At 45.2% G+C, this 27041-nt stretch overlaps 1 protein-coding gene and 1 non-coding gene across 2 annotated transcripts in view; both read right to left on the reverse strand.

Moving 5' to 3' along the window:
- DNAH3 (dynein axonemal heavy chain 3) overlaps window positions 1-27041 on the reverse strand; it is a 169926-nt gene that overhangs the window by 128891 nt on the left and 13994 nt on the right. The window contains exons 3-12 of the mRNA XM_060261037.1: window positions 25439-25664; window positions 24332-24406; window positions 20946-21139; window positions 17594-17783; window positions 14001-14196; window positions 12777-12902; window positions 9231-9426; window positions 5266-5445; window positions 743-879; window positions 513-618 (exon numbers count right to left, since the gene is read on the reverse strand). Of these exons, the coding sequence (XP_060117020.1) occupies window positions 513-618; window positions 743-879; window positions 5266-5445; window positions 9231-9426; window positions 12777-12902; window positions 14001-14196; window positions 17594-17783; window positions 20946-21139; window positions 24332-24406; window positions 25439-25664 (1626 nt within the window). The remainder of the gene's footprint in view (window positions 1-512; window positions 619-742; window positions 880-5265; window positions 5446-9230; window positions 9427-12776; window positions 12903-14000; window positions 14197-17593; window positions 17784-20945; window positions 21140-24331; window positions 24407-25438; window positions 25665-27041) is intronic.
- TRNAT-CGU (transfer RNA threonine (anticodon CGU)) lies at window positions 1356-1422 on the reverse strand. The gene has a single exon. It is a non-coding gene; the product is annotated as a tRNA-Thr (tRNA).

A 27041-nucleotide genomic window follows, 5' to 3' on the forward strand; every position in this document is an offset into this window, starting at 1 on the left:
TCCCTCACTAGATGCACCTGCACCATGTCCAGCCACGGAAGGCCCAGCCCCCAAGCTGAAGTTACCTTGCAGTTATTTTGGCAATGCCATCCTAAGTAGAGCTACACCCTTCTGAATCCACTGAAGTCAATGAGCTTAGAAGGGTATAACTCAGGATGACATGAAGCACCTGGCCATGCTTATAATCATAAAAGGAATTCATCTGAAAATAACTCCCTATTTAAATGGAAACTGGCAGGTGACAAATTAATAGCCTCATTTTTAAAAAGCACATAGGAAGGGGGAAACCATGCTGCAGGAGGGTGCTGGCTCCACCATAAACACAATTCAGTTGGGTTTTCAAACTAGGAAAACTATGGCTGAAGTTGCTTGATAATTTTGTTTCCCATCCTCTGAGCATTCTCATCCGACTCTGCTTAGCTTCCAAGATTTGACAAGCTTGGGCTATACCATACCATTTCACAACCCCACTTTTAGATAGATATAAATATATATATATACCACATAGTTACCTCCACAAAATCATCCAGATCGTGTCTTTTGCTTAAAAAACTCGTCACATCTTTTTCTGCATTATTATTCAAGAGATCACTGTACTTTCGGTACACATTTAGGTATCTTAAACACAGGGGGGGAAAAAAACCATGAAAGCATTCTCCAATGCAGGATCAATGACAATGAAATAGCAAACATGCCACCCACCCTCCCTTCTTTCTTTACAAGGTCAACAGAATATACTGACTTTTGTGGACCAACTATGTTGCGATCAAAAATCTCAGCCATTTTGTTCAAGAATTCTGCAACCAAAGATTCATCTCCTTGAACTGTACGAAGCTTTAGGTCTTCTCCTTTTAATTCTGGGAAAAGCTTAGCTTGTACCTAAAAAGTAAGTGCCACAAGAAAGAGAAGATGATGGAAAGAGGACAAACACAGTGTGACACCCATGGAAAAAACTCGCTTAAGACTTGCAATTTCATTTGCAAGAGTCATCAATGGAAAAGCGGGGAAAGCCTGCTCCATTAAATAAATCATCAGTGTCTGATCTACACCAAAATAAATGAAAGTATACTACATTTTACTTGGAGATGTATTCTGTTGAGCTCAATGCGGCTTATTCCAAACTAATGCATAGGACTGCAGCCATAATTAGGCGAATTCTTGAAGCTGTAAAACTTTGCCCACTCAAGCATACAAATAAGCACCAACATGGTCCACAATATGAACATATGAAGCTGCCTTCTACTGAATCAAACCTTCAGTCCATCAAAGTCAGTCTTGTCTACTCAGACTGGCAGCAGTTCTCCAGGGTCTCAAGCTGAGGTTTTCCACGCCTACTTGCCTGGACCCTTTTTAGTTGGAGATGCTGGGGATTGAACCTGGGACCTTCTGCTTACGAAGCAGATGCTCTACCACTGAGCCACCGTCCCTCCCTAATATTCCAAACCCCAGGTTTCCACACCTGAAATTCTGTTATAAAAGTGTTAAGTCTTCTGCACTGAGTGAGAAAGATGATGTCTGTTTGTCCCTGCGCAAGTTTCTTCACGAGGTTGATGGATTTCCATTCTGTATGGCTAAATGCAGTGCCTTCCATGGAGATAGATCAAAGATGGATAGCCATGTTTGTCTGTCTGTTGCAGTAGAAAAGAGCAAGAGTCCAATAGCACCTGAAAGAATAACACAATTTGTGGCAGGGGAGGAGCTTCTGTGAATCTTCAAAAGTGAGCAGTGACTCACAAAAGCTCCTCCCCTGCCACAAATTTTTGTTAGTCTTTCGGGTGCTCCTGGCTCTTGCTCTTTTCTACTGCTACAACTGCGATGGACACATCTTGTTATAAAAGTGGGCACTCTGCAGAGGCCGTTTTTTAAAAGTCAGAAATCTCAGAGGCCAGTACCGTGCAACCTCAGTTCAATCTCAAGGGCTGCCCACCCCCATAAAGGCCTGGTTGAGCCCCAAGGGCATCACTAGAAGTGTTTCTTTGTTTCCTCCAGCCCTCTGAAGCACAACAGAGACTGGAAAGACCCACCCTGGCACAGCACTAGAGCAGCAAAGAATTTCCTTCCCAGTGGAGGACACTTACAACCAAGGACCAGGATGCCCACGGGGGAACCCCAAGCCCACTGCCCAGGAGGAGGCTCAATCCAAGGGGCCAGTGGAAATGGGGAGTTGAGTCCCCCAACTGGACTATCACATCCTTTAGAAGACAGTGAGCCAAAGCAGAAGAATGGCCCAGAAGATGGAGTACATACCTAACAGCCATTGCACGATTCTTCTCAGGACCATGACGCTGAGTTCAAAGTCTTGCTTCCACTCGAGGCAGTAGGAAGAATGGAGCAACTAGAACAGGGGTGCCCAATGGTAGCGCTCCAGATGTTTTTTTGCCTACAACTCCCATCAGCCCCAGCCAATAGCCACCCCTGAACTAGAAGATTCCTCAGCTGAGGATTTGGTCCCTAAACCGAGGACTGTAAGTTCCTTGGGGTCTCAAACCTAGGACCCTGGCAGTTGGAGTCCAGTGCCTTATTCCTTGCACCACAGGCAAATACAGGCAAGTCAATCCATTTGAGGAACATTTTAGAAGCGGCCACTTAGGGCACTGCAGCCTGTATCTCAGCAGAGACCCCTGTGACTGCAAGAGGCAGTCAAATCAGAACTAGAGAAGCTCTGCCTCTGATTTGGCTTCTCAGTCTGTACCTCACATCACTCACGCCTGCTCCCCTAGACAGTTGAGCAGTCGGTCTTCCTGAAGGTCAGCTTGTCATTGTTCAGCTACCCAGTCCTGGACTTTGAGGATGACTGAAGAGAGTATATGTTTGTATCTGCATCCTCTCTCAGTCTGTGCTGGGAAGTTGGGGAGAAACGCTCTCCCCAAAATTAAAATGAGACTAGAAAGAAGTAGTACGGCAGTTAGTCAATTTGATTGGTACAAAAACACCCCACCAATCCCACTGCCATTCTGAATCCACCTGCACCAAAATACCTCTACCGAACCCTGGTACCAGGGCAGCACAGGATGATGTCGAAGGTGGTGTGCTCAAGTTCACACACTGAGTCACCAGCCGTCCCAAACTAAAATTGCATGCTGAAATTAAAACAGCAGCAGCACAAAAACTGTTCTTCGTCTTGATGGAGATGAAAGGGGTAGAGTAGGATAGTGAGAGCAAACAGAAAGCAGCAGAACCCACAGGAGCACCATAAATAATGAAGCAAACATTCTTCTTTGCAAAGGTGGGAGAGGGAGAGCCTGAGATAAAAGAAGGGCAGCTGCAGCACCTAAGCAAAAGCTCCTCCACTGAGGCAGAGATGGTTGGTGTATGTATGGCTCCTGCTGAGAGAGGAATCATGGTGGACACAATGCCCTCCCTCTCAGTTTCTGAGGCCTTTGCTGGAGAAATGGTGTATAAGGTTTCTCTGGGTTTTCTCTTGGCTTTGAAAGAAAGCAAACATTACTGGTCTTCTGTGTATTGGGCTGGCTTTGGTACAGGTGTGTTAGCAGAAATGCCTGCCCACCCTGTGCTTTTGAGTGTCCTGCTGGGCTTCTACTGCCCTTGCTTCTAAAACAAAACAAAACCCTGCCGTGCAACGGTGGCTAGTTCTGTTGGGTTTGTTTGCATTGCTGCCACTTTGGCACTGGGTTGTGCTGCTAGACACTGTTGCGCTAGTTCTGCTGTCCTCCTTCCCCCTTGCTTGGATTACGAGTATGTGCTTGATATCAGTCCTGTTGAGCTGTCACTTGCAACAATGCCACTGGGTGGGCACTAGTAAGTTGGGACTGGGTTCTTCTGCTGGACCCTAGTACTGGTTCTGCTGCTGGTCTTGCAGAAATACTTCTTGCCTCAGTTTCTACTTTGGAGATTCTCAGATTTGGCCTTAGTTTTGTTGAATTTTGCCACTGGTTCCACTGGGCATACTGCACTGGTTCTGCTGCTAGCCATGCAAAAATCCCCCCAACTTCACTTTCTATTGCTTTGAGCTTGTATTGCTTTGCTATTCCCCCCCACCCCCCGGAAATAATGGAGGATGGGAGCACCTTCTTTGGGTGCCCACAGAATCGGACCCCCTGGTTCTTTTGAGAGGCTCCAGCAGCTATGCTTCATATTTGGTGCCTCTATCACACACACACACACCAGACCAGTGAATATATACCAGGAGATTTGGCATTGATTTAAATGGTCCCCGTATGGTATAGAAAGAGCCCTGTGGCGCAGAGTGTTAAAGCTGCAGTACTGCAGTCCTAAGTTCTGCTCACAACCTGAGTTCGATCCCCGGTGGAAGCTGGGTTTTCAGGAATCCGGCTTGAGGTTGACTCAGCCTTCCATCCTTCCGAGGTCGGTAAAATGAGTACCCAGCTTGCTGGGGGAAAAGCGTCAATGACTGGGGAAGGCAATGGCAAACCACCTCGTAAAAAAGTCTGCCGTGAAAACGTTGTGAAAGCAATGCCACCCCAGAGACGGAAACGATCGGTGCTTGCACAGGGGACCTTTCCTTTCCTTTTTTCCATACGGTATAATGGGCCCAAATAAATTCAGGTTTCCCAAATATTTACTGAATCTGAATACCATATCAGTATTGAGATTTGAAAATATCAGGAAATCCCAATAATTTTTGGGTCCAATATATCCAAATCCCCCCCAAAAAACCAACCTTTTTTCTTGCACCTCCCTACTCAAGGCTCTTGACTGCTGAAGCCTCTGGACAGCTCCAGAGAGGATCAGTGCTCAGTCTACAAAGCGTAACGCTTCTATCCCAATTGATAGAGATGAACTGTAACTGCTGGACTAGAAATGGGCAGGTGTGACCACAAGAGTCTTCCCTCAGGGAGGTTCACCTTCCTTTCCTTTTGTCAGCGGTCCCACTGAATGTTTAACATGGAACTCTTTGGCAAGACTTTTCCAGGTTATGGTGCTATACAATTAGAATAATTCAAAGCTTTACTGATGTGTGTTTTACTTGTTGCTTTTCAGTTAATGCTGTTGAAATTGTGGCTTTTATCTGATGTTACTTTTAATGGTGTAGATTTTATGATGCTGCTGTTTATGTTTTCTCATAAATGGCAGTTTTGCAACACATCCTGTGGGCTCATTGTATGGATGGAGTGGCAGGGCAGATATAAATGGAAAACAAAGAAAACCAGTGGAAAAATAACCTCTAGGTGCTCGGGATGAAAATACTATGAATAAATAGTATGGATTTCTGTTAAATTACTAAGAATTTTGGCTTCCTGTAATATTTGCCATTGGTTCCAAAAAATAAATATCCTTACATACCTTTGGCAGACCCTCAGAATTCTTCAGGATTTCCATGAAGCAGGAGCAGATAAAATTCCAGCAATCTTTCATATGAGGCTGAAATACAATAGATGGTTCTTTCACTTCCAGCTTGATGACTAGCACTTGTGGTATGAAAAACTGCATTTCATTATAGGTTTCTCCAAAGTCATTTCCATCCTTGAAACAAAGAAGGAAAGACAAATTACGCGTAGTGAAGGAAAGAGGAGCAGAATTTGTGTAACTGAGACTGTCCACTGTGAAGAGAGTTCAAAGTGAAGAGCTGGAATAAGCAAAAAGGAGCTGATCAGAAGAATGCAGAACCTATATCGGCACAAGTCTACCCAGAATCTTGTTTCTTTCTTCAGTAATAAGAAGGCATCTTGATATTCTACTGAGAGTTTCCTTCAAAATCTCAACCATTCCTCTTCTTCATTCATCCACCATTTTGTCCCTGCTCCTGTCACTACCTAAGTCCTTTACACCTGCCTCCCCAGTGGCATTTGATGAGATTTGGAACAGCTCTGGTCATCCATTCCCCCCCCCCCCAAAAAAAAGAGGAACTTGAAGAGGTAACCAAAAAGATCATAGAATCATAAAGTTGGAGGGGACCTCCAGGGTCATCTAGTCCAACCCCCGGCACAATGCAGGAAACTCACAAACAGCTCCTCCTAAATTCACAGGATCTTCATCGCTGTCAGATGGCCATCTGGCCTCTGTTTAAAAACCTCCAAGGAAGGAGAGCCCAGCACCTCCCGAGGAAGCCTGTTCCACTGAGGAACCACTCTAAACTCACAAATCCCTTCCCCTAAATTCACAGGATCTTCATCGCTGTCAGATGGCCATCTAGCCTCTGTTTAAAAACCTCCAAGGAAGGAGAGCCCAGCACCTCCCGAGGAAGCCTGTTCCACTGCGGAATCGCTCTAATGGTCAGGAAGTTCTTCCTAATGTTGAGCTGGAAACTCTTTTGATTTAATTTCAGCCCATTGGTTCTTGTCCTACCTTCTGGGGCCACAGAAAACAATTCCACACCATTCTCTATATGAGGGGTGGCCAACGGTAGCTCTCCAGATGTTTTTTGCCTACAACTCCCATCAGTCCCAGCCATTGGCCATGCTGGCTGGGGCTGATGGGAGTTGTAGGCAAAAAAACATCTGGAGAGCTATCGTTGGCCACCCCTGCTCTATATGACAGCCCTTCGAGTACTTGAAGATGGTGATCATATCACCTTTCAGCCGCCTCCCCTCCAGGCTAAACATCCCCGGCTCCTTCAACCTTTCAGGGCAGTGGAGCACTTAAACTGTAGACCCCAATTCAAACATTAAATGCAAGATGTTAACATCACACAAGGACAGGATGAGTATGACATGGTGGGGATGGGGGCCAGCATGCTCCTGCAGTGTAAGCTGATGGTGGTTTTCTGCTGACTCATATCTGATGCACTGAGTGTTAGTAGTTTAAAACAACAGCTTCATGTTTGTAAGAACTCAAATCCTATTTCTATTACTGGTGTAACTGGGCATACACCACAGAACTGTTGAACTTTTGCCTCTGAATAATGGTCATGGTGACCCAAGCTCTATGAATAAACAGGCAAGAAACCACAAACAAGTTTTTCTGAAAAGTGACTTCAAATGGACTACAGCTTGCTGCCTGTCATTACTCCATTATCAGCTGAATGTCGTATTTAATGTGTGCTTTGACATTTGGATAAGCATTTCTAAAACTGTAGACCTTCTGTAACTATAGACATAGCCTATAATTTGTATGCTGTTCTCATCCATTTTTTTAGTATGTGTTGATAATGATGAACTGGTACTGAAAAGGGTTGGGTGCAAACCAAGCCACAAAGAAAAATCTGTCACAAACTTTTCCCTGTTTGTGGTTCATGACGGGTGTACTATCATGAAGCTGAATCCGGCGAAGACAGAGGTCCTTTGCTTGGGTCGTTGTGGCCCGGGAAGGGAGATCTCCCTGCCAGTTTTTGAGGGGGCGCCGTTGACAGCGGCGCACAGGGTCAAAAGTCTGGGGGTACTATTGGAGCCTTCATTGACAATGGAGGCTCAGATAGCAGCCACTGCCAAGTCTGCATTTTTTCATCTTAGGCGGGCGAGGCAGTTGGCCCCTTTCCTGGAGCACGACGACCTAGCAACGGTGATTCATGCCACGGTCACCTCGAGGTTGGACTATTGTAATGCCCTCTACATGGGGCTACCCCTGTGCCGAACCCGGAAACTGCAGTTAGTGCAGAATGCCGCTGCCCGGCTGCTACTAGGGCTCCCAAGATGGGAGCACATTCGGTCGGGGCTCCGGGATCTGCACTGGCTGCCAATAACATTCCGAGTCCGGTACAAGGTGTTGGTCATTACCTTTAAAGCCCTATATGGCCTAGGACCTGCCTACCTTAGGGACCGTCTCTCCCCACACGTTCCCCAGAGAGTACTACGATCGGGCTCACAAAATCTGCTAGTAATCCCCGGGCCAAAGGAGGCCCGTCTGAAATCCACCAGGGATCGGGCCTTCTCGGTAACGGCGCCTTACTGGTGGAACCAGCTGCCTGAAGAGGTGAGGGCCCTGCGGGACCTAGGGCAGTTCCGCAGGGCCTGTAAGACAGTCCTCTTCCGGCTGGCCTACAACTAACTGACACTGAGAATTTCTGGATGGAATTAGAATGCATTTAACAGACTGCTGGTTTTTATGTTTTTTATGTTTTATTAATTTACTGTTTTAATCCTTATTATGTAAATGTTTTTAAGATAAACTTATGTAAGTTTGTGGGTTGTGAGCCGCCCTGAGCCGCTTCGGTGGGAAGGGCGGGATATAAGTCGAAATATAAATAAATAAATAAATAAAATGAACTTCCATGAACTTTTTAAGCAGTTTGTGGTAGTCCATGTTTATGGGACTCCAAGTTGCTTTAAACTCCTGCTTTCTGTTCCCTATGAAAGCCACAAAAACAGCTGAGTTGTGGGGAGGTGTTTCCCACTGCTCAGGTATTTCAGGTTGTTTTACGCAGTCCCTTTAAATTTAAAGAGACTGAAGACAGCTAGAAAAACAGCTGTGCTCCCTGCTGCTCAGCTGTTTGAGGCTGTTGTCTGCAGTCCGTTTACAGGGACTACACAAGACACCTGAGCTACTCCCATGGCTCAAGCTGCTTTTCAGGCTTTCTGCAAACCCCAATGAAAGGGACTACAGTTTGCATGGCTACAAACCATGGAATGGTTCGATTTGTGAATAAGAAACCTGAAAGGTTAATATGCAATTAAAGGGCCAAACATTAAAAACAAACTGTAAAACAAATCGTAAACCAACATACATGAATTTACTGTAGAAAGCTAAAACCATTTAAGAGCCCATCATAAGCCTCCATCCTATGTACAATCATAAAACCACAATGGGAACCCACTCAATTTGACCTGACGCATTTCGACCTAGACTGGTCTTCTTCAGAGGTCAGAAAGGTAAGTACACGTATTGGCTCATACTTCAGAAAAGAATAAAACAATAGAATATTGCTGGACCACAAGGAAATTTAATGAAGTGACAAAGGCTTAAAGATATTATTGAAGCCTCTTATTCTACAGCTCTTTGTCTTAATCAAGGGCATACATATTGCATCCAGTGTCTTATTGTATGCCACATGGTCCAGAATTGATCAAGATAGGTGTAAGGTCAGAGCCTATGTGCCAAGAGTTGTCCCTAGTACCGAATACACTCCTTTTTATACTTACTTTGTTGTTATTTTTATATTATACCTCTAGTAGTAGGTGAGTATTAGAACTGTAACTAACAAAACAACATGCTTGGGTGTATCTGCTCCTCATGACTCTGAGAATTCTACTGTAGCTACTGTAAAGTGTAACAGAGCGATGGGACATATCTATAGAACCAGGTTGTATGTCCACATCAAGTACCTTATCAAAATGGCTCTGAAAACTAAAGCAACACCATCAGCCTTGCCCTACCTTGTGTATCTTAAAAAAAGCAAGGAGGTCTTCTAACGAATTAATGACCATCTCCCGAAGCTGCAATGACATCAAGATCGCTACTGAAGCAAAATATTCTTCTATTTGCTGAGAAGACTCTAAGTCATTCTGTGGGGCAAAATGAAGCCAGCTGTCCTTCTGTTCAATAAAGAGCTCTGCACACTTTGGGATCCACCTGTAATATAGAACACCAAGGGCAGAACGGTTTCAAACTATGGGATGGACCCAGCTAGCTTTTTCCACTCAGTCTTGCCCAAATCACCTTCTTACTATATAGTTCCTGTCTCACAGGGGTTTTATCCACACAGATCCCATGATCCCTAGCATAACCTGGGGGGGGGGGGGGGGTGTTAAAAGAAACCATTCCTTTATTTTTTATCAGCCTCACCAGGTTCAGATAGACATGAGAGAATGCAGGAGTGTAGACTTCTCCAGTAGGTGATGCATCATTAAACTTATGGCTCCAAAACCAACAACAACAAATTGGAAATGATGTTCCATAAGGCAGAGATGCCATCATCCACATCTACTGAACTGGCTACAGGGGCAAGGTTTGGATGTAAAATGTGGAAATACCAGAGTAATGCATTCCCCTTTAGTTTCCAATATGATCTGGGAAATCCAAGGAGCAGGGGAAAAGTAGCACAATATGGAGGATGCCGCCACCCATTATTGGCAGCTGAAGGACAGTGCTATGCACCAGCAACCTATGAGCAAATGTTTGTTATTTTGTTTTGTTTTTCTCTTTGTTTAGTCTTCTGTCAATGGCTTCAGATCACCATTTTTCAACACTGGTTTTGGAGTTTTGTTTTGTGTGCCATTTTCATAGTATATGTTTGCTTAAACTACTTCTTCCCAGTTTTTTATTGTTAGACACAGCAAACAGTTTAACACCAGTCAAATCATCATGTGGTAATGTAAAAAGATACAAAGGCAAAGCTTGAAAACTCCCCTAACAACATCAATTATATAACAAGAGCAGCAAAAAAAAAAAAAAAGGAGGGGGAGGAGTGGGGCCTGGACTGCTGGAATTTCAGGGGCAATGTCAAAAATAAAACCATCCACTAAAGTGAGACATCCGATATAGCTTCTTTTCATTGGCTATCCTTTCCCCACATGTGACAAATCCACATAACATAATGGACTTCTCCCATCTCCAATTTCCTTAACTCTTGTTTCTGCATCTGCTGCTGAAATTGTACCCACTGCTGAAATTGTAATGTTGTTATCTTAATCGAACCCTAGTAAAATAAGGTGAAATTTGAAGAATGGCAAACAGCTCCAGCAAGCCACACAAACCACATTTTAACAAATCATTTCCAAAAGGCAAAAAGGCAAGCAGTGATTTACCATCCTCAAGGGTCGAGACAGTGTTTATGAAACAGGGACAATCAGACTACTACATGTCTGATAACATTTTGCTCCCTTCATCTTCTCTTCAAGACACGCATGGCAGCAGGGTTGGCAGCTTTCAAACCTGTCCCTCTAGCTATCCCTTTAACTATTGTTTGTTCTGCAGCAATGAGCTGATGATCCTGGTTATCTTTGTGCCATAAAAAGCTCCACCTGATAACTTCTGATCAGACCTCTATTAAAGTGACAAGAGGAGGCCACAGTGTTTTTGTTACCATTTTTTAGCCAATTGGCAATCCTAACACACACTACACAATCAGAACATAACAAATGTAAAAAAAAAAAGACTTCTCTTGATCTAAATCAGCACTAGCGCTGAAGTGCAAACATAGCTGAGGGCTCTTAACACTTTGCATCTACAGTCCCATCCATCTCTCCTGCTGTTACAAAGCTCTACAAACTGTGTTGGTTTTTAAATGAATTTCAATATCAAATAGCAGAGGCCACTGGAGCAATGGGATTCAAAATCCTACTGTGGCTCCAATCGAGTTGCCTCAAAGCATATTCTGTAAAGACTTTGAAACAAACTAGGTTCAAGCAGGATTTGCCGCAATCAAAGGCAGAAATGAGAGGCTTTCAGAAGACAGGTATTTACTAAGCGTTCTGTTCACAGAAAAGCTCTTTCAGGAGCAAGATAAAAACCATAGCACCTTATTCCTCCTTTCAAATAAACACAAAGATTTCCTGACGCAGGAGACCAAATGGCACAGGCTAACATGGATCCAATTCTACTGACTTGGCTTAGGCCAAATTCCCCTGTCATTAAATATGCTTTTCAGCTCCTCTCTCCAGTCATCAGGTGTACGTGTGTGAAAAACAAAATAACAGTTTTCAAAGAACCAGTATTGGGTTTCTGAATCAAACTGATAGCCATGCAGAAATACTGATTTATAACTGCACTTCCTGCACCTTATGCACATATGATTCCCTTCTTATTTACAAGAGAATACTGATCAGCCTAGTTTTATGGGAGTGCTCTACTAGGGGATCACAGTCCAATCCCGCCATTTAAATCCTTGTGTCTATGAGTTGGTTCAGATGTGACATCATGAGTCCTGTGTGCTTACACCCCACCTTTATGCTGACAAAGTCCTTTAGTGACTTCCGCTTTAGCATAAACCATGGTTTGCCATTACATTTGAACCAGCAAACCATGGTTGGTCCTTCCCTGCCAAACTAGAATTAAAAACTACAGACTGAAGCTGATCTGCAGGTCTGGTTTGAAGAGGAAATGTAAACGAAAATTGGACCAGCTGGGATGCGATGGTGAGCTACAGTTTGCAGACAAACTAGAACTGACAAAATCATAAAATGAGAGGGCAGGAAGGCTTGTGCATATCAAAGCATGAAATGGCAATATGAGTTATAGGATAAATACTATGCGTTACATGCTGAGAAATATGTTAGGGTACAGAACTTAAAAGGTACTGTTTGAAAAGCAAGCTGCAACCCATGCTTCTAAAAGAAGATCTTGTTGGGAGGCACTCAAACCTGCCCTTTGAAAGAGCAAACTAGAAATTCCTATTCACGAACAGATCTATTTCCAGAAAGCAGCTCCAGCGTGGTGTTTAAAGCAGCAAGCTGAAGGGAACATTATAAAGAAGCAACATGCTCTCAAAGAACGTACCAAATTTCCCATAACAAACCCCAGAACTGAGGGACACCTCACTGCATCCACTGGTTCTTATTCCCTGGATACATCTAATCTAACAAATATAGCTCATACAGACACCTCCAGTTCTTTTGAAGATGAACTGCTGATTACATGAATACCAGAAGGACACTGCTACCTTTAGCCTCCTTTATTTCTAAGCATGGGTTGGGCTGGAGCTGGGCTTCAGTGGTAGAGCCTCTACTTGCTATACAGAATGTCCCACCTTCCATTCCAACATCTCCAGTTAAAGGGTCAGGCAGTAGGTGATGTGAAAGACCTCAGCATGAGGCCTTGGAGAGCTGCTACCACCAGGCTGAGTAGACAACACTGATTTTGATGGGCTGATTCAGTATAAGGCAGTTTCTTAAGTGTTTATGTGAACAGTGGTTTTGTCTGGGCCTGAACATCTGTTTCGCTAAAGCACATGGAGCTTTGGTAGTGAATACGGGACAGCTGACCTGTTCTCAAGAATCTCATGAGCTTCCTGACAGTGCTTTCGGATTAATTCTTCAAATTCACTGGGTAGTAGAGGCAAATCACCTTCAAGTATCTCTTTGGTACGAACAAACCTCAGCTCATGAAACCTGCGGAAGAACAAAAGTATGCAGCTGTGATGGACTCAAAATAAAATTAAATGTTACACCGGCTGGGCAGTGTCCCCTTCTCCAAATTTTCATTCAAAGAGTTTTTAGAAGGCCAACTCCAAGAAATTAACTCCCACCAAAGAAACATCCACAGCCATTGCAAGACTCCCACTGAGTATCACCCTAAGGCCAGTGGTCCCCGATATGGTGCCCACCGACACCTTTCCTGGCATCTGCCAAGTGGTTTAGAAAGTAGGAAAGGCCAGGAGGGCCTTTTTCCCAGCAAAACTTTTGATTGGCTGTTGGGGTTTGATTGGCTTTGTAAATTGTTGATTTGGTAGCCCCTGCCACCACAGCATAATGATCTTCGCTGTATAAGTGAAGGATAAGCCTTGGCAACCATTTTGTGGCTGGCTCTGCCTCTTGTGGCTGCCATTTTGTGGTTGTGTGAACAGCATGCAGTGTCAGACTTCCAAGGGCGCGCACAGGCTCAAAAAGGTTGGGAGGACCCCTGCCTTAGGCAAAAGCATGCTGATAGACCCATTCTTTGTAATCAGACAGCAATTTCACAACAAGAGAATATGATCCATGTCTATTTCTGAGCACCCCAGTCTGAGGTTTTGTCTCTCCTTTGAATTTTAGTCCAAAGACAATCAGTTGCTTTCTGGCACCTTTGGTAATCTCTCCATCTTTTAATGAACTATATGGTTTTTAAGAGACATGAGATCAATTACTCTTTTAAAAAACTTTTCAGCTGGATGCTTCCATTTGCCCTTCGACATCTGGTGCAACCTGCTACCAGTTACCCCAACCCATGGGGGGTGGGGGGGTGGAATGTGTCTTCCAGAATGACGCCTGCTGCAGTGTGCACACACGCAACCACCTCAAAATGAAGAAAGTATACAAAGGGTATTAAGTGTGATCAATTAAAAGCTGTGCAATTTTTAGACAGTCCTAGATGAGGATTAAATGCAATTACAGTACCAATTGCATTTAATTCTAATAAGTACAAGTACTAATTCTAACAGTACAAGTTTTTCTATTACAGCCAGATTATTGGGATTGATAACCAGTGATTTTTAAGTAAACTTGACTTACTCTCTAAACCAGAGGTGCTGCAAAGTAAGCATCATGGGATTCACTATGAAGAGATGTTCTTGGTTCCAGCCTTTTACCTCTTGGTAGATGTCGTGCCATGGGACAGGGGCACGAATCACTCTTTGAGGGAAAGGGCGGGGGATGCTGTGGATAAAGAGCCTTTTCCTCTCCTCTGGATCCAACAATATGTAATCGACTAGGATAAAATCATGCAAAGCAGGGTAAGAATAAGTCAAAAGCAAAAACAATCTCCACCCGAATCTGTGTTTGGATGCGGTAGTTGTGTGTGCAATGTTACTTGCACATGTACAAGAGCCAACAGCCTGAACTCTCTATACACAAATGTCTTGGGGCACCCTGAAGAACTTACAAATGTTTTGCAATGCAATGCAAATTTTCAACGGCTACAAAACCTTAATCTTTAAGTTGTCAGGAGACTCTTTGCTGTTTAGGCTGCAGCAGCTTGAGTCCCAGTGTCTACATGCACATTAGGCTGCACAAAGGCATTAGGTTGGGCTGCACCACCTCTGGCTGTAGGTAGAAATTCCACTTTTGAATTATCTGACTGAATTATCTGACTAAAAAAAAAATCCTGCAAATAAAGTACCAACATATCAGGAGAAAGTTCACCCGCTGTCTCTGAACCACTAAGAATGGAGATCAGTTCAAGGTGCAATACAGCATACTAGAGATATTGGTCTTCCTTTGTCATGAGCCCTCACGAGGAGGAGCTGGAAGGGTTAACAGACCTGGAAGAGTTGCCAGCCAGTTCCTCCGATGAACAAATAGCAGCTGGCCCATCAATCACTCTCCAGGCACCAGTGTCAGCTGTTGACGATCAATCTCCTCCGAGCTCTCCTCCTCCCATCTCAAGAGTTCAAAGCAGGCTCCGGAAAGAACTTTCAGAGTGAAGACATGAGGCACGCCGATGCTTCAGGTCTCTCAGCCCTGAGTTCTAGCAGAGTCACTGCCACCCAGGGAGCAGGATGATTGAGACTCCCACATAGCTCCCACCCAGGACCTGGGAACCTTGTGGAAGCAACAAGTCTATTCTCTGGCATGCATCCACGCTCCTTCCTGATTCCTGATTCTGACCTGCTTGATTTCCTTGACACCCTGACCTTTTGGCTTTTGGACATTGACTTCTGATTCCGGTTTGTGATTCTGCATTGGTGACTTGGCTCCTGCTTGACTTCCTGGACTGGCTTTGGACTCCTGCCTGCCTGCACCCTGAGAACGTGACACCCTTGGCAACAAAATATTTAAAAAAAAAAAAAAAAAAGCTCAGCTCAAGAACATTAAAAGCCTCTTGAATAAATCAGAGAAGGCAGCATGAAATATTTTGTTGGAAACCAATGGTTTTATAAGAGCCTTTTCCTTACATCCTGATTAAAACCTTTCAAGTACTCTTTCATCGACCTTGTTTTCTTTCTCTCGTTTGGCAGAATATGCCTACATGTGACAAAGCCACAGTCTGCAATGGTACCACTGCCTCAAACACTGTATCACATCGCCCTAGAATCTAGGCTACAAGATTCCATCGTTCAGCTTGCAGTAAACTAGAGGGAGAAGCTGTAGCAGCCAGGCATTTTTACCCATCATGTCATTCCTGAGGCCAGAGCAGTGAAGAGGCAACAGCCAGACACCCCTCCATCAGACACCCCTGTAGAACCTTTGGACTGCTCTCCCAAACACTTCTTTTTGCATTTCTCATCCCTGCTGTGGTAGTCTGAAAATTCCCACATTGATTTTTCTTATTGCTACGGTGAATTAAAACTGGGATTCTTTCCAGTGATGTTTTGCATTTCCTCACACTGAATCCGTGCCCCCCCCCCCCAAATGTTGCTCAGGAGTGTCAAACTCATTTGTTATGAGGGCCAGATCCAACATAAATGTGACCTTGTCAGGCCAGGCCATGTGTGTCATAAAATGTAATGCCAGGTAGTGGAGATATAAACTTTATAAAGGACACAAACACAATTAAAGATTTTTAAAAACTTAAAAATAAAACATGCTTAAAACATTAGCACTCGGTCTTAAAGGTGCTTTCTTTGCATCTCTCCCGTGTGATCCAGGGAACTGGACAAAGTTTTCCTTCTTTCCCCAGGGGACCAGGGGGATGGGGCGGGCTCAGTCAATAGAAGAAAGAGATGCCTGGCTTAGTAAGAACACAAGAACATAAGAAAAGCCATATGTCACACAGTGGCCAAAAAAAAGAGGAGGTTCACAAGTGGGGCTAGAAGCCCTTAAACTTTGCACCCCCCCCCCCCCCAGCATCAAGAATGCAGAGCATCACTGCCCCAGACAGTTCCAATAATATGCTGTGGCTAATAGCCACTGATGGACCTCTGCTCCATATTTTTATCCAAACCCCTCTTGAAGCTGGCTATGCTTGTAGCCACCACCACATCCTGTGGCAGTGAATTCCACATGTTAATCACCCTTTGGGTGAAGAAGTACTTCCTTTTATCCGTTCTAACCCAACTTCTCAGTGATTTAATTGAATGCCCATGAGTTTTTGTATTGTGAGAAAGGGAGAAAAGGACTTCTTTCTCTACTTTCTCCATCCCATGCATAATCTTGTAAACCTCTATCGTGTCACCCTGTAGTCAACGTTTCTCCAGTCTAAAGAGCCCCAAGCATTTTAACCTTTCTTCATAGGGAAAGTGTTCCAAACCTTTAATCATTTTAGTTGCCCTTTTCTAGACTTTTTCCAATGCTATAATATCCTTTTTGAGGTGTGGTGACCAGAATTGCACACAGTATTCCAAATGAGACTGCACCATCAATTTATACAGGGGCATTATGATACTGGCTGATTTGTTTTCAATTCCCTTCCTAATAATTTCCAGCATGGCGTTGGCCTTTTTTATTGCAATTGCACACTGTCTTGACATTTTCAGTGATTTATCTACCACGACCCCAAGATCTCTCTCTTGGTCAGTCTCTGCCAGTAGCTCTGCTGTGCAACTGAGAGTCTCTGCCAGTAGCTTTGCTGTGCAACTGAGAGAGCCTGGCAAAGCAAGCTATCCCTCCTCCTTTCTTCCCCAAAGAGGCGCCTCAGCCTATGGAGAAAACAGAGAAATAGAGACTTTGCTCTGTAGCAGCTGTGCAATTGAGCAAGCCTGGCAAGACAAGATGTGATGCAGAAAGAAGCAAGAGAGAGAGAGAAGGAAGCATGGGGGCCTGATAAGGCTCCCTTGCCACATGTTTGACACCCCTGTTTTACATGATAACAAGTGCTATGTGTCTGAATGGCATACACAGTACGTATAAACAGATAACATATCTACAACCATACCTATAAAACAGACAACAAGACACAGTCAACTCAAATTGCTGAGAAAATGTTGAAAAGTGCAAAAAGAAACAAAATAGGGACTGTCCACTAATCCATGCATTCATCATATTTTATTTGTATCTATATTTTAATACTGCTTTGAGGGCTATTATTTACTTGTGCATGTTTTTAAAAGCACAGCAAAAATACAGCAAACAAAGAAGTAAATTGTGCTCCTTGCTTGCCCTATGGCAGGCACACGCACACCAAAAAAATGGAAGCCTCATTTGCTAAAACACACTTCTCTTCTTACCAACATTTTTCATGAGCCAGATGTGATAATCATCCTGAATCTCTTCTGTTAAACTGCTTAGCAATGTTTCTAGATTTGGGTTGGTGAGAAGATGACTTGAGATATGCTCCAAAATACTTTCCATCACTTCTTTGGGTTGTGGTGCCAGCATGTCTTTCCGGATGCCTTTATGTATGTAATAACAGTATCTCTACAAACCCAAACCATCAATAGAGAGAATTACCAACTGGTATTGTGGAATGTACTTACAGGGAGCAAAATCTGTTTGGGGAACTTAATTTTCTAACCTTTTTTCTTAATCACCATCTAGCATACAATTCGATTAAATAAGTCTACATACAAATTAAAGAATCATAAACACTGTTCTAGTTCTGTTTTTTTCCATATGTGTGTAACTATGCCATATCAACTAATTCAAGGTTGGTACCAAGCTACTGCTGCTGGCTTGCCATTCTGTAACTGCTGCTCCTCCTCTTGCTGTTTCTCGAGGACACAGGAAGATGTGGCATTCAGAAAGAACTGTTCAACAGTAAGAGTTGTTCAACAGTGGAATCAGCTACCTAAGGAGGTGGTGAGCTCCCCTTCACTGGCAGTCTTTAAGCAGTGGCTTGTCAGGGATGCTTTAGGCTGAATCTGCATTAAGCAGGGGGTTGGGCTAGATGGCCTGTATGGCCCCTACAACTCTGTGATTCTATGATTCTACCTCCAGGAGTCCAGCTGTGTGGCACTTTCACTCCAGGCAGCTGGAGATGGAGATGAGGCAGCAGGGCTAGCAAGGGGACAGGCCAGTGATGAAGGAAATCAGGCATTTTGTTTTGTTACATCCTCATCTGTGCTCTGCTCTTGGGAATAAACAGTCTGTCCCACAGTCCAATACCTGGCACGGAAGTGGCAAGTATCAGGCAAGGGGCTTCTGGATGCCTCGTTCCCCAGCAACTGAAAGGGCAGCAGAAAAGCAGCCACCTAAAGGCCATAGCCGGTAGAAAGCCAGTGCTCCGTAGCAGGTAAGAGCATTGAACTAGGACGGAGGGGAGATCTGAGTTCAAATCTATGCTCAGCCATAAAGCTCATCAAGTGACCTCGGACTGTTCACCATCTTTACCCAACCTCATGGAGTAAAATTGTGGGGACATCGATGGACTTCAAAAGAAGCAGCTCCACTTAAGACTGCACCGCTGTTCTCTTTAGGCAGCCTGTGTGACACTAATGTTCCAAGACTGAAAAAAAATTGATTTGCAAAACAGGCACCAGCAAGAGGAAGAGACAGATAGATAGATAGATAAATTTATTGTCATTGTTCTCAACAAAAAGAGAGCAACGAAATGAGGTGCTCTTCCACAAAACATACCAACACATCAAACACACATATTCATATTCATACCATTTAAATACATCTAAAACCATTAAAACCATTAAAACCATTAAAACCATTTAAATACATCTAAAACAGATAAACATTCATAAAACCATTAAAACCATTTAAACCATTTAAATATATCTAAAACAGATAATCCTTCATAACCCTGCATTTAGCCTAACCACAGCACTTGGATAGAAACTGTCCTTAAATCTGTTTGTCCTAGCCTTCAACACTCTATATCGTCTACCTGACGGTAAGATCTCAAATAGCAAATGGCCCAGATGTGAAGGGTCCCTTAGGATCATTTGTATCTTCCTTTTACATCCCATATTATACAGATCCACCAATGAGGGGAGAGAACATCCACAAATCTTTTTGTTTGTTGTTCTTCTTAAATATCAAAGAGCAAAAGAACAAAAACAGCACTCACTATTCCAAGCTTCAATTTCTTACTTTATCTGGATGTGCAAAACTGATAGACTATGCCAGGAGAATCCTCAGGTCCACATGCTTCACTCCCTCTTCCTTCATGTACCTCCAGCTAATTAGAGGTTCCAGTTTTACAGCAAACCAGACTGCTATTAAATCTGCACTACCAAACTACAGTTTGCAAACTACTATTGAAAAGTGGGGACATACTATAATTTGGAATCCAGGTTTTCAAGGAAAGGACTAAGAATTGTTTGGCTACAACAGCAAAGGATGTCCTGTCATGAAACTGGAAATATCTAATTGTCCAACTGCAAATCAAATGAAGGAGCCCAAGTTAGTGGCCTCTGTTTGTAACCAGACTCACAAACACACTGTCTGTGAGGAGCTGCTGACTGGTTTAGTCTCATGCTTCTGGTGTCTTCCTCCTTTCCCTTTGTGCACCAGTTTAGGAAGTCTTTGGTCTAACATATGTTACGACCTCCAAGGGTTTCAACGACTGGGATTCATTTCCTGACCACAAATCAGGATTCTATATCATCATTTAATCCTGGTTAAATCCTCCTAGATAGAGGGCAAGAGCCAGGCGTGGCCAAACAGTGGCTCAGGAGCCACATGTGGCTCTTTCACACGTATTGTGCAGCTCTCAAAGGTCAAGGAGGAACAATGCAGGCTTACTCTCAAATAAGCATTCTTAGCATTGGGACCTCAGTCAGCCTCTGAGTGCTGGCCCATAGGTAGGTGACTATTTCCACTGTGTGTGAAGCAGGAAGGAGTGGGAAATAGATAGGCTTGCAAGCTCTTCTCCACCACAGAAGCCACCTGGAGGCCTAGAGCAGCGAAAGAGAGTGAAAGAGCCAAGGGAGCCACTGGAATGAGGAGCAGAATTAAAGAGATCCCCCCTTAGTTTCATAGCTCTTGAAGAAGCTGTATTTACTAACCATAGTGTCAAGGCAAAGAAAGATGCATAATGATGCAAACAGGAGTCAGTGATTTATATCGTACATGTGTGTTTCCTTCTCCCACTGGTACCAAAAAATAATTCCCTAACCTTTCCGCATGCTGGTCTTACGGGGACTGCTATTCTCAGCTTTTTTTTTAAAAAAAAGCCTCCTCCTAGCATGGTCATGTTGTAAAGAGCATACATACGTATTTTATCTTTCTGTGCAAAGAAAATATAAGAGTTTTAATAAAGACATGTGTGTAATATTTGTTGATGTCTTGCAGCTTTCAAACATTTGACGTTTATTCTATGTGGCTCTTACTTTAAGCAAGTTTGGCCACCCGCTCTAATCTGCCAAAGCACCCAAATTCAGATGTCACAACAATCTGTAGTTAGACCAAAGACATCCTAAACCAGGAAGTCTTTGACCTCAGCTTTGCAGGTGGGAAGCACTTGAGCCCAAGGACAAATCCAGTTTGTTGTGAACAAATTGGAACTATGAGACATCCACACTCAGTCCTACTGTCTTGGAAGCATGCTCCTAGTCTCAAACATACGTTCTCATTTACAAAGGAAGCTTTAAAACATTGCTCTGCAGTTGAAAAATGACGAAAACTTACTTCAAGATCACTCTCCGTGGGGGGAGCCTCCTGTTGGTTTATCTCCTCCTCGTGATGGAGCATCACAACCAGCTGTTCCTCTGGAGTCAGTGGCTGTTTGTCAGAATAATATATAACTTTAAATTCTGGCTTTCCACTGTGCCTCTGCGAAGGGACTCTGAAATGAAAGAACACCTGTTTCTGCTGAGAAACACCTAGCATCAAGGCATCATTGTGCTGATATTTTGGGCTCCAATTTTCATTTATTTTTTCCATACGCATAACACTCTAGCATTCATGGCTACAAATAAAATATAAGGAGACTGCATATTCCAAAGAATCAGAAATGAGAAAACTATTACCGTGTGTCAAGATGAAAAAGAGGCGGCTAAGGGTCAAACTACATATTACGTGGAAAACCCACAAGTGCTTCGCCTGACACCTACCTTCATTTTAAAAGAAGCTGGAAGGGAAAGGGGGATTTTAGATTACAGCTGCAGTGCTGGAGCAGAGGGATATATTCCTTCCTTTCTTCCCCCTCTGTCATCTCCCCCTCCCTGAGCTACTATTAATCTTGCAGGGAGGAGCCACCCATGTTGTACTTCTCTTTTTCCCCACATGGGGCTAATAATAGCTCAGGGGAGAAGAGGTGATTTCTGCCCTAGGTTTCTTACACTCTAGAGAAGGGGTGGCCAAACTGTGGCTCAGGAGCCACATGCGGCTCTTTCACATATATTGTGTGGCTCTCGAAGCCCTTGCCATCCTGTTGGCCAGCTTGGAGGAGGCTTAAATCACTTCTCCAAGCCAAACCAGTTGGTGGCTTGGAGAATGCTTTTAAAGTTGCTTTCTTTCCACCTCTCTCTCCCTCATCCTTCCCCCATTTATTTGCTTCCCTCCCTCCCTTCTTGTCTTGCAGCTCTCAGACATCTGACGTTCATTTATTGTGGCTCTCAAACATCTGATGTGCATTCTGTGCCGCTCTTACATTAAGCAAGTTTGGCCACCCCTGTTCTAGAGTAACACATCTCCAGTTTTGGATGAGATGTTCCCACATTTCTATGCAAAGTGTGGGAATAAAAGTACACCATGTCTAAGGCCACTGGGCAGAACATTTTGATTCAGCAAAAAATTCAACACGGGTGTGAAGAAATACCATTTTTTCCTTTGGAGATTTGAACTGAGCAAAACCTTCACTTAGCTCTCCCCCTCTCCCAAGGGAACAGAGTTTTGGAGGTATTAAACACTCGAAGGATTTCATAAAGAAACTTCTGGAGATTTCAGGAAAAGCTTCGTTGACCCAGTCTGACCTGGTCAGTGGGAGAGGAAAGAGAGATGGTAAAAGTCCTGGGAGCCGCTCCGCCCAAGGACAGCAGTGCCTGAGGGCTGCGCCCGAGCGTGGGCAGAAGTGAGGCAGAGCGCAGCGTTCAGGCGGAGGAGGTGGAATTGGGAGCACGGCCAGACTTAGGCGGCTTCCTGAGCAGTTTGGGCCATGACATGCCCTCCCGAGAGGCGCAACATTACGCCTGCAAAAACAGCGGCGTGTCCCATAGGCACTCGTTGAAACCAAAAACAAAAGTCGCCTTCGCTGCTGCAGAAGCTCGCAAACCCCTTAGGGAGTGGCGTGATTGCCTCAACAATCCCCACGTGCCTCAGGCTGACAAGTCCCCTCCCCGGCACCCAATCGCGGTCTCCCCCTCCTAGAAATACTTCCGCTCTGGCCTTGCACAACTCAGTTGTTAGGGACAGCTTCACGTGGCGGGAAGTTCTGCCAGCGAGCTCCCGGCCATACAAACTTAAAGTGAGGGACAGGCAGGCACGTTGCTGGCGGGTTTTGCACTGCCCGGTTGCTTTGACAGTATCTTTGACTCGCAAGGGGAGAGAGAGGTCTCTGCTCGTTTCCAGGTCTCCACAGGTTCCGGGCTCTCAGAGGCTCTGCATGCAAGGACTGTCGCCCATGGCTGGGTAAGTTCCACTGCCCCCCAATCCTCCCCCTCCCCTTGCTCTCGACCGCTCAGTGTGTGAGCATCTCTGGCACTTGAACCCGGCAGTGGGCTCCATCAGGGGGCATTTGCTGACCCCGCTGCCCTGTGCTCTGCCTGCTCCCTTCCCTTCATCTGCCCTCTGCTGCTTTCCTAACCCCTGACAGGGCATGGAGGGGGGGGGGGGGGTGGCAGCTGCCCCATTGCAAGGAGGTGGGTCAGAGACTGTCCCTTTAAGAGAGTGCCCAGCTGAAATGCAGCCAGATCTTCCAGCCGCTGCCCCTGTAGGTGCTCTTGATCTCTGTCTTCATTTTGCAGGTGGGACTCCAACACAGAGGCTTCCACGTGTGTCGCTCCACCGCCCCCCCACTCCCTCAGCTGTTTCTGCCCGCCAGTCTGAATGGAGCCCCGCCCACGGCGAGACTGCCCAGCGCGCACCAGGGAGACTGTTGCACTCTGTTCTGGAAAAATAAAGTCTGAGCTGTACACTCTGTTGTCTCTCCTGCTTGGCATCTGCTGCACATTCCCAGGGCAACCCACCTCCCCCGTCAGTGGCCTCTTCAAGGGAATGCCTGGGAGGGTGGGCGGACTTGGTTCGGGGGGGGGGGAGGGCAACGGTCTATGAGCTGCCACACTGCCCCCCGTGTGGCTGGACTGGGGAGGGGGGTGCCGCCCCTCAGCCTGCCCGGGCTGACAGCCTACTCGACCCCACAGGGCTGTTGTGCGAAGGGCACTAAGGGGGGGGCTGCTGAAGTGGATGCATGGCCAGCGGCTCGCACTCTGAGTTCTGCAGCCTCCAGGGGAGGTGCTCCTTGCACATAGCAGGGGGCGGCAGCAAGGCAACACCAGGGCGGGGGCCTCCGAGCGGCATCTTTTGGACTTGGTCTGGCCGCTTCCAGACACACATTCCAGCCACTGTCTAGGACAGCGAACTCTTGCACTTGGCATTTCCTGCTTGTCCGCGCATGCCTCTGCTTGCCTGCCTGCCTGCCATTGGCAGAGTCTCTGACAGTGGGAGGGAGTGCAGGGATTGACGGTCTCTCAAGTGCGGGCTTTCCACCCCCTCGCCTGGTCATGTGCAATGGGCTGGCCAATCCCGTGGTCCCACGGGAGCCTGTGCCTCCCCCACCCCTGCCTCAGCAGTGGGCCAATGGCATGCGCCTGGGCGGAATCACCATGGCGACAGGTTCTCTCTCGCTCGTCGGGCCACTCTCCCCCTCCAAGCGTGGTGTAACGTCTCCCCTTTGGAAGCCAACTGTGGCCGCCAATGCTAGTTCTGCACTCGAGCACAGCTACACAACGCTTCTCTGGATTGGGCTGTTAGTCTTAAAGGTGCCACTGGGCTCAAACTTTGTTCTGTTGCTTCACAGCAAATATGGCTACGCACCTGAACACCTAATGTATTAACTCAAAGGTGATAAACTGAACAGTACCTGTCAGTTTCATAAACACTCCACGGTGACAGTTTCTGCTTCTTCTCAGAAGGAGCATATTCTTTTGGAGCTGCAAAACTCAGTCAAGGGAGAAAAAACAGACTAGGGGAACAAAACACAAAAATTTTATTTATTTACTTCATTTATACCCCACTTTTCTCTGCAATGGGGACTCAAGATGGTTTACATCATTCTTCTCTCCATTTTATCCTCACAGCAACTCTGAGAGGTTGGTTAGGCTGAGCGTGTGACTGGCTCAAGGTCATCCAGCAAGCTTCCATGGCAGAATGGGGATTTGAACCTAGTTCTCCTACCTAGACCCTAGCGCAGCACTTGAACCACTATGCTATGCAATGGCACAGAGCAAGGAGGAAAGGGTTAGCTGGATATTCAGATTCATTACTATATGGGACTGTTTTAATTCCGCCCCCCCCCCCCCCCGGCATCATATCCCATGAAACTTGGCAGCATGAGAATAGGCTGACATCCTTTTCCCACAATTCCCTTGTGGCTTATTTCTGGAGGTTGGGTAGACGGGATGAGGGTGATTCAAAGTAATGGCCCAAAAACTTCAGGCATGATCTCTAGTTTAAAAAGCACTACTGAGAAAGTGCTCCAGACAAAAGAGCCAGGGCGTAATCAGCTAGTAAGCTCTGTGCACCTAAAGTTTTTTTACTCTTCCTCCTTACCAAAAAGGTAAAGGTATTCCCCTGTGCAAGCACCAGTCGTTTCCAACTCTGGGGTGACGTTGCATCACGATGTTTTCACAGCAGACTTTTTACAAGGTGGTTTGCTATTGCTTTCCCCAGTCATCTACACTTTCCCCCCAGCAAGCTGGGGACTCATTTTACCTACCTCAGAAGGTTGGAAGGCTGAGTCAACCTTGAGCCTGCTACCTGAACCCACCTTCTGCCAGGATCGAACTCAGGTCGTGAGCAGAGGGCTCCGACTGCAGTACTGCAGCTTACCCCTCCGCGCCATAGGGCTGCCTACCACTTTGCACCTCCTCATCAACCCCACTCTAACAGCAGAGACAGGAAATCTTTGCTGGATAACAATCCAAGAATCTAAAATGTAAGACGTGAGCTTGTTTGCAGGATACGTGGAGATTCTGCCCTCTGTTTCGTTGACCCTGAGGGCCTTTTTGGCCTTATGACTGTAGGGATCTTCTGTAGATCTTTCATCTTCAGATCACGGGCAGTGAGGGTGTAATTATTGGCTATAGAATCACTTGGGCTTCGGAAATAGCACTGTTCTTTAAATGGAGCCGCTAACGTCCAAGATGCTCTCTGCATCAGAAAAGGGTAATAACTGCTCTTTTGGATCAGCTGAAACAGAGGACAAAAACACAGACACAGCAATGGCATTAAAGTGTGGAAAATCTGGTGATTTTCTTTGCAGAGGTGTTTATAAATTTACAGACATTAAAATAAGTACAAGATGTCTCTGCTATATATCTGTAGAGTTGGATGATGAGAATCCAAGTGAGCTATGTAATCTAGAAACTTTTTTTTATCCTCCCTTTCCTCCCCCTCCATCCCTTACCCTTTGGAAAACTTAATAAAGTCTGTTATTAAAAAATTAAATTTATGGACATTCTCATATAATTCACAGCCAATATGCGTTATCTTCTTATCAGACTCTAGAGAGAGAGATTTCTGCAACCATTTATTAGTAATGTTCTGGATTTCACAGAGATTCAATGAACCTATGAAGCTGCCTTATACTGAATCAGACCCTCGGTACATCCAAGTCAGTATTGTCTACTCAGACTGGCAGAGGCTCTCCAGGGTCTCAAACTGAGGTTTTTCACACCTGGACCCTTTTTAGTTGGAGATGCCGGGGATTGAACCTGGGACCTTCTACTTACCAAGCAGATGCTCTACCACTGAGCCACCGTCCCTCCCTAACTACATTTTATGTTTTTACTTGAGTCTGCTAGGTCTGTTCAAGAGACATGTCCTAGAGCAGGGGTGGCCAACAGTAGCTCTCCAGATGTTTTTTTTTTTGCGTACAACTCCCATCAGCCCCAGCCATTGGCCATGCTGGCTGGGGCTGATGGAAGTTGTAGGCAAAAAAACATCTGGAGAGCTACTGTTGGCCACCCCTGTCCTAGAGTTATCACACAACAGCATGGTCTGGGGAAGGAGAAGCAGCACTCGTGCTCGGGTTTGATCATAGTAAAGTAAGAAGAGCCTTGCAGGATCAGACCAATAGTCTATATAACGCAGCACCGTTTCACACAGTGGCCAAGCAGTTGTCCTGGACGGCCAGCAAAGAACACAGAAGCAAAGGCCTTTCCCTGAAGTTGCCTCCTACCTCTAGATTTTGGAGATTTCCTGCCTTTGAATAAGGAAGTTCTCTACTCACCATGGACAGTTCCCATTGATGGATCTCTACTCTGTGAACATGCCTCGCCCTCTTTCAAAGCCATCTATATTGGTGGCCATCACTATGTTCACTGGCAGTTAATTCCGTAATTTAATTACCTGCTGAGTGAAAAAGTGTTTCATTTTGTCTCTCTGGAATCTACTGTCTATTACAGGGGTGGCCAAGGGTAGCTCTCCAGAATTTTTTTTGCCTACAACTCCCATCAGCCCCAGCTAGCATGGCCAATGGCTGGGGCTGATGGGAGTTGTAGGCAAAAAAAACATCTGGAGAGCTACCCTTGGCCACCCCTGGTCTATTAGATAACCCCAAATTCA

The sequence above is a fragment of the Heteronotia binoei genome, chromosome 20 (genome assembly GCF_032191835.1).
Source record: "Heteronotia binoei isolate CCM8104 ecotype False Entrance Well chromosome 20, APGP_CSIRO_Hbin_v1, whole genome shotgun sequence".
NCBI lineage: Eukaryota > Metazoa > Chordata > Lepidosauria > Squamata > Gekkonidae > Heteronotia > Heteronotia binoei.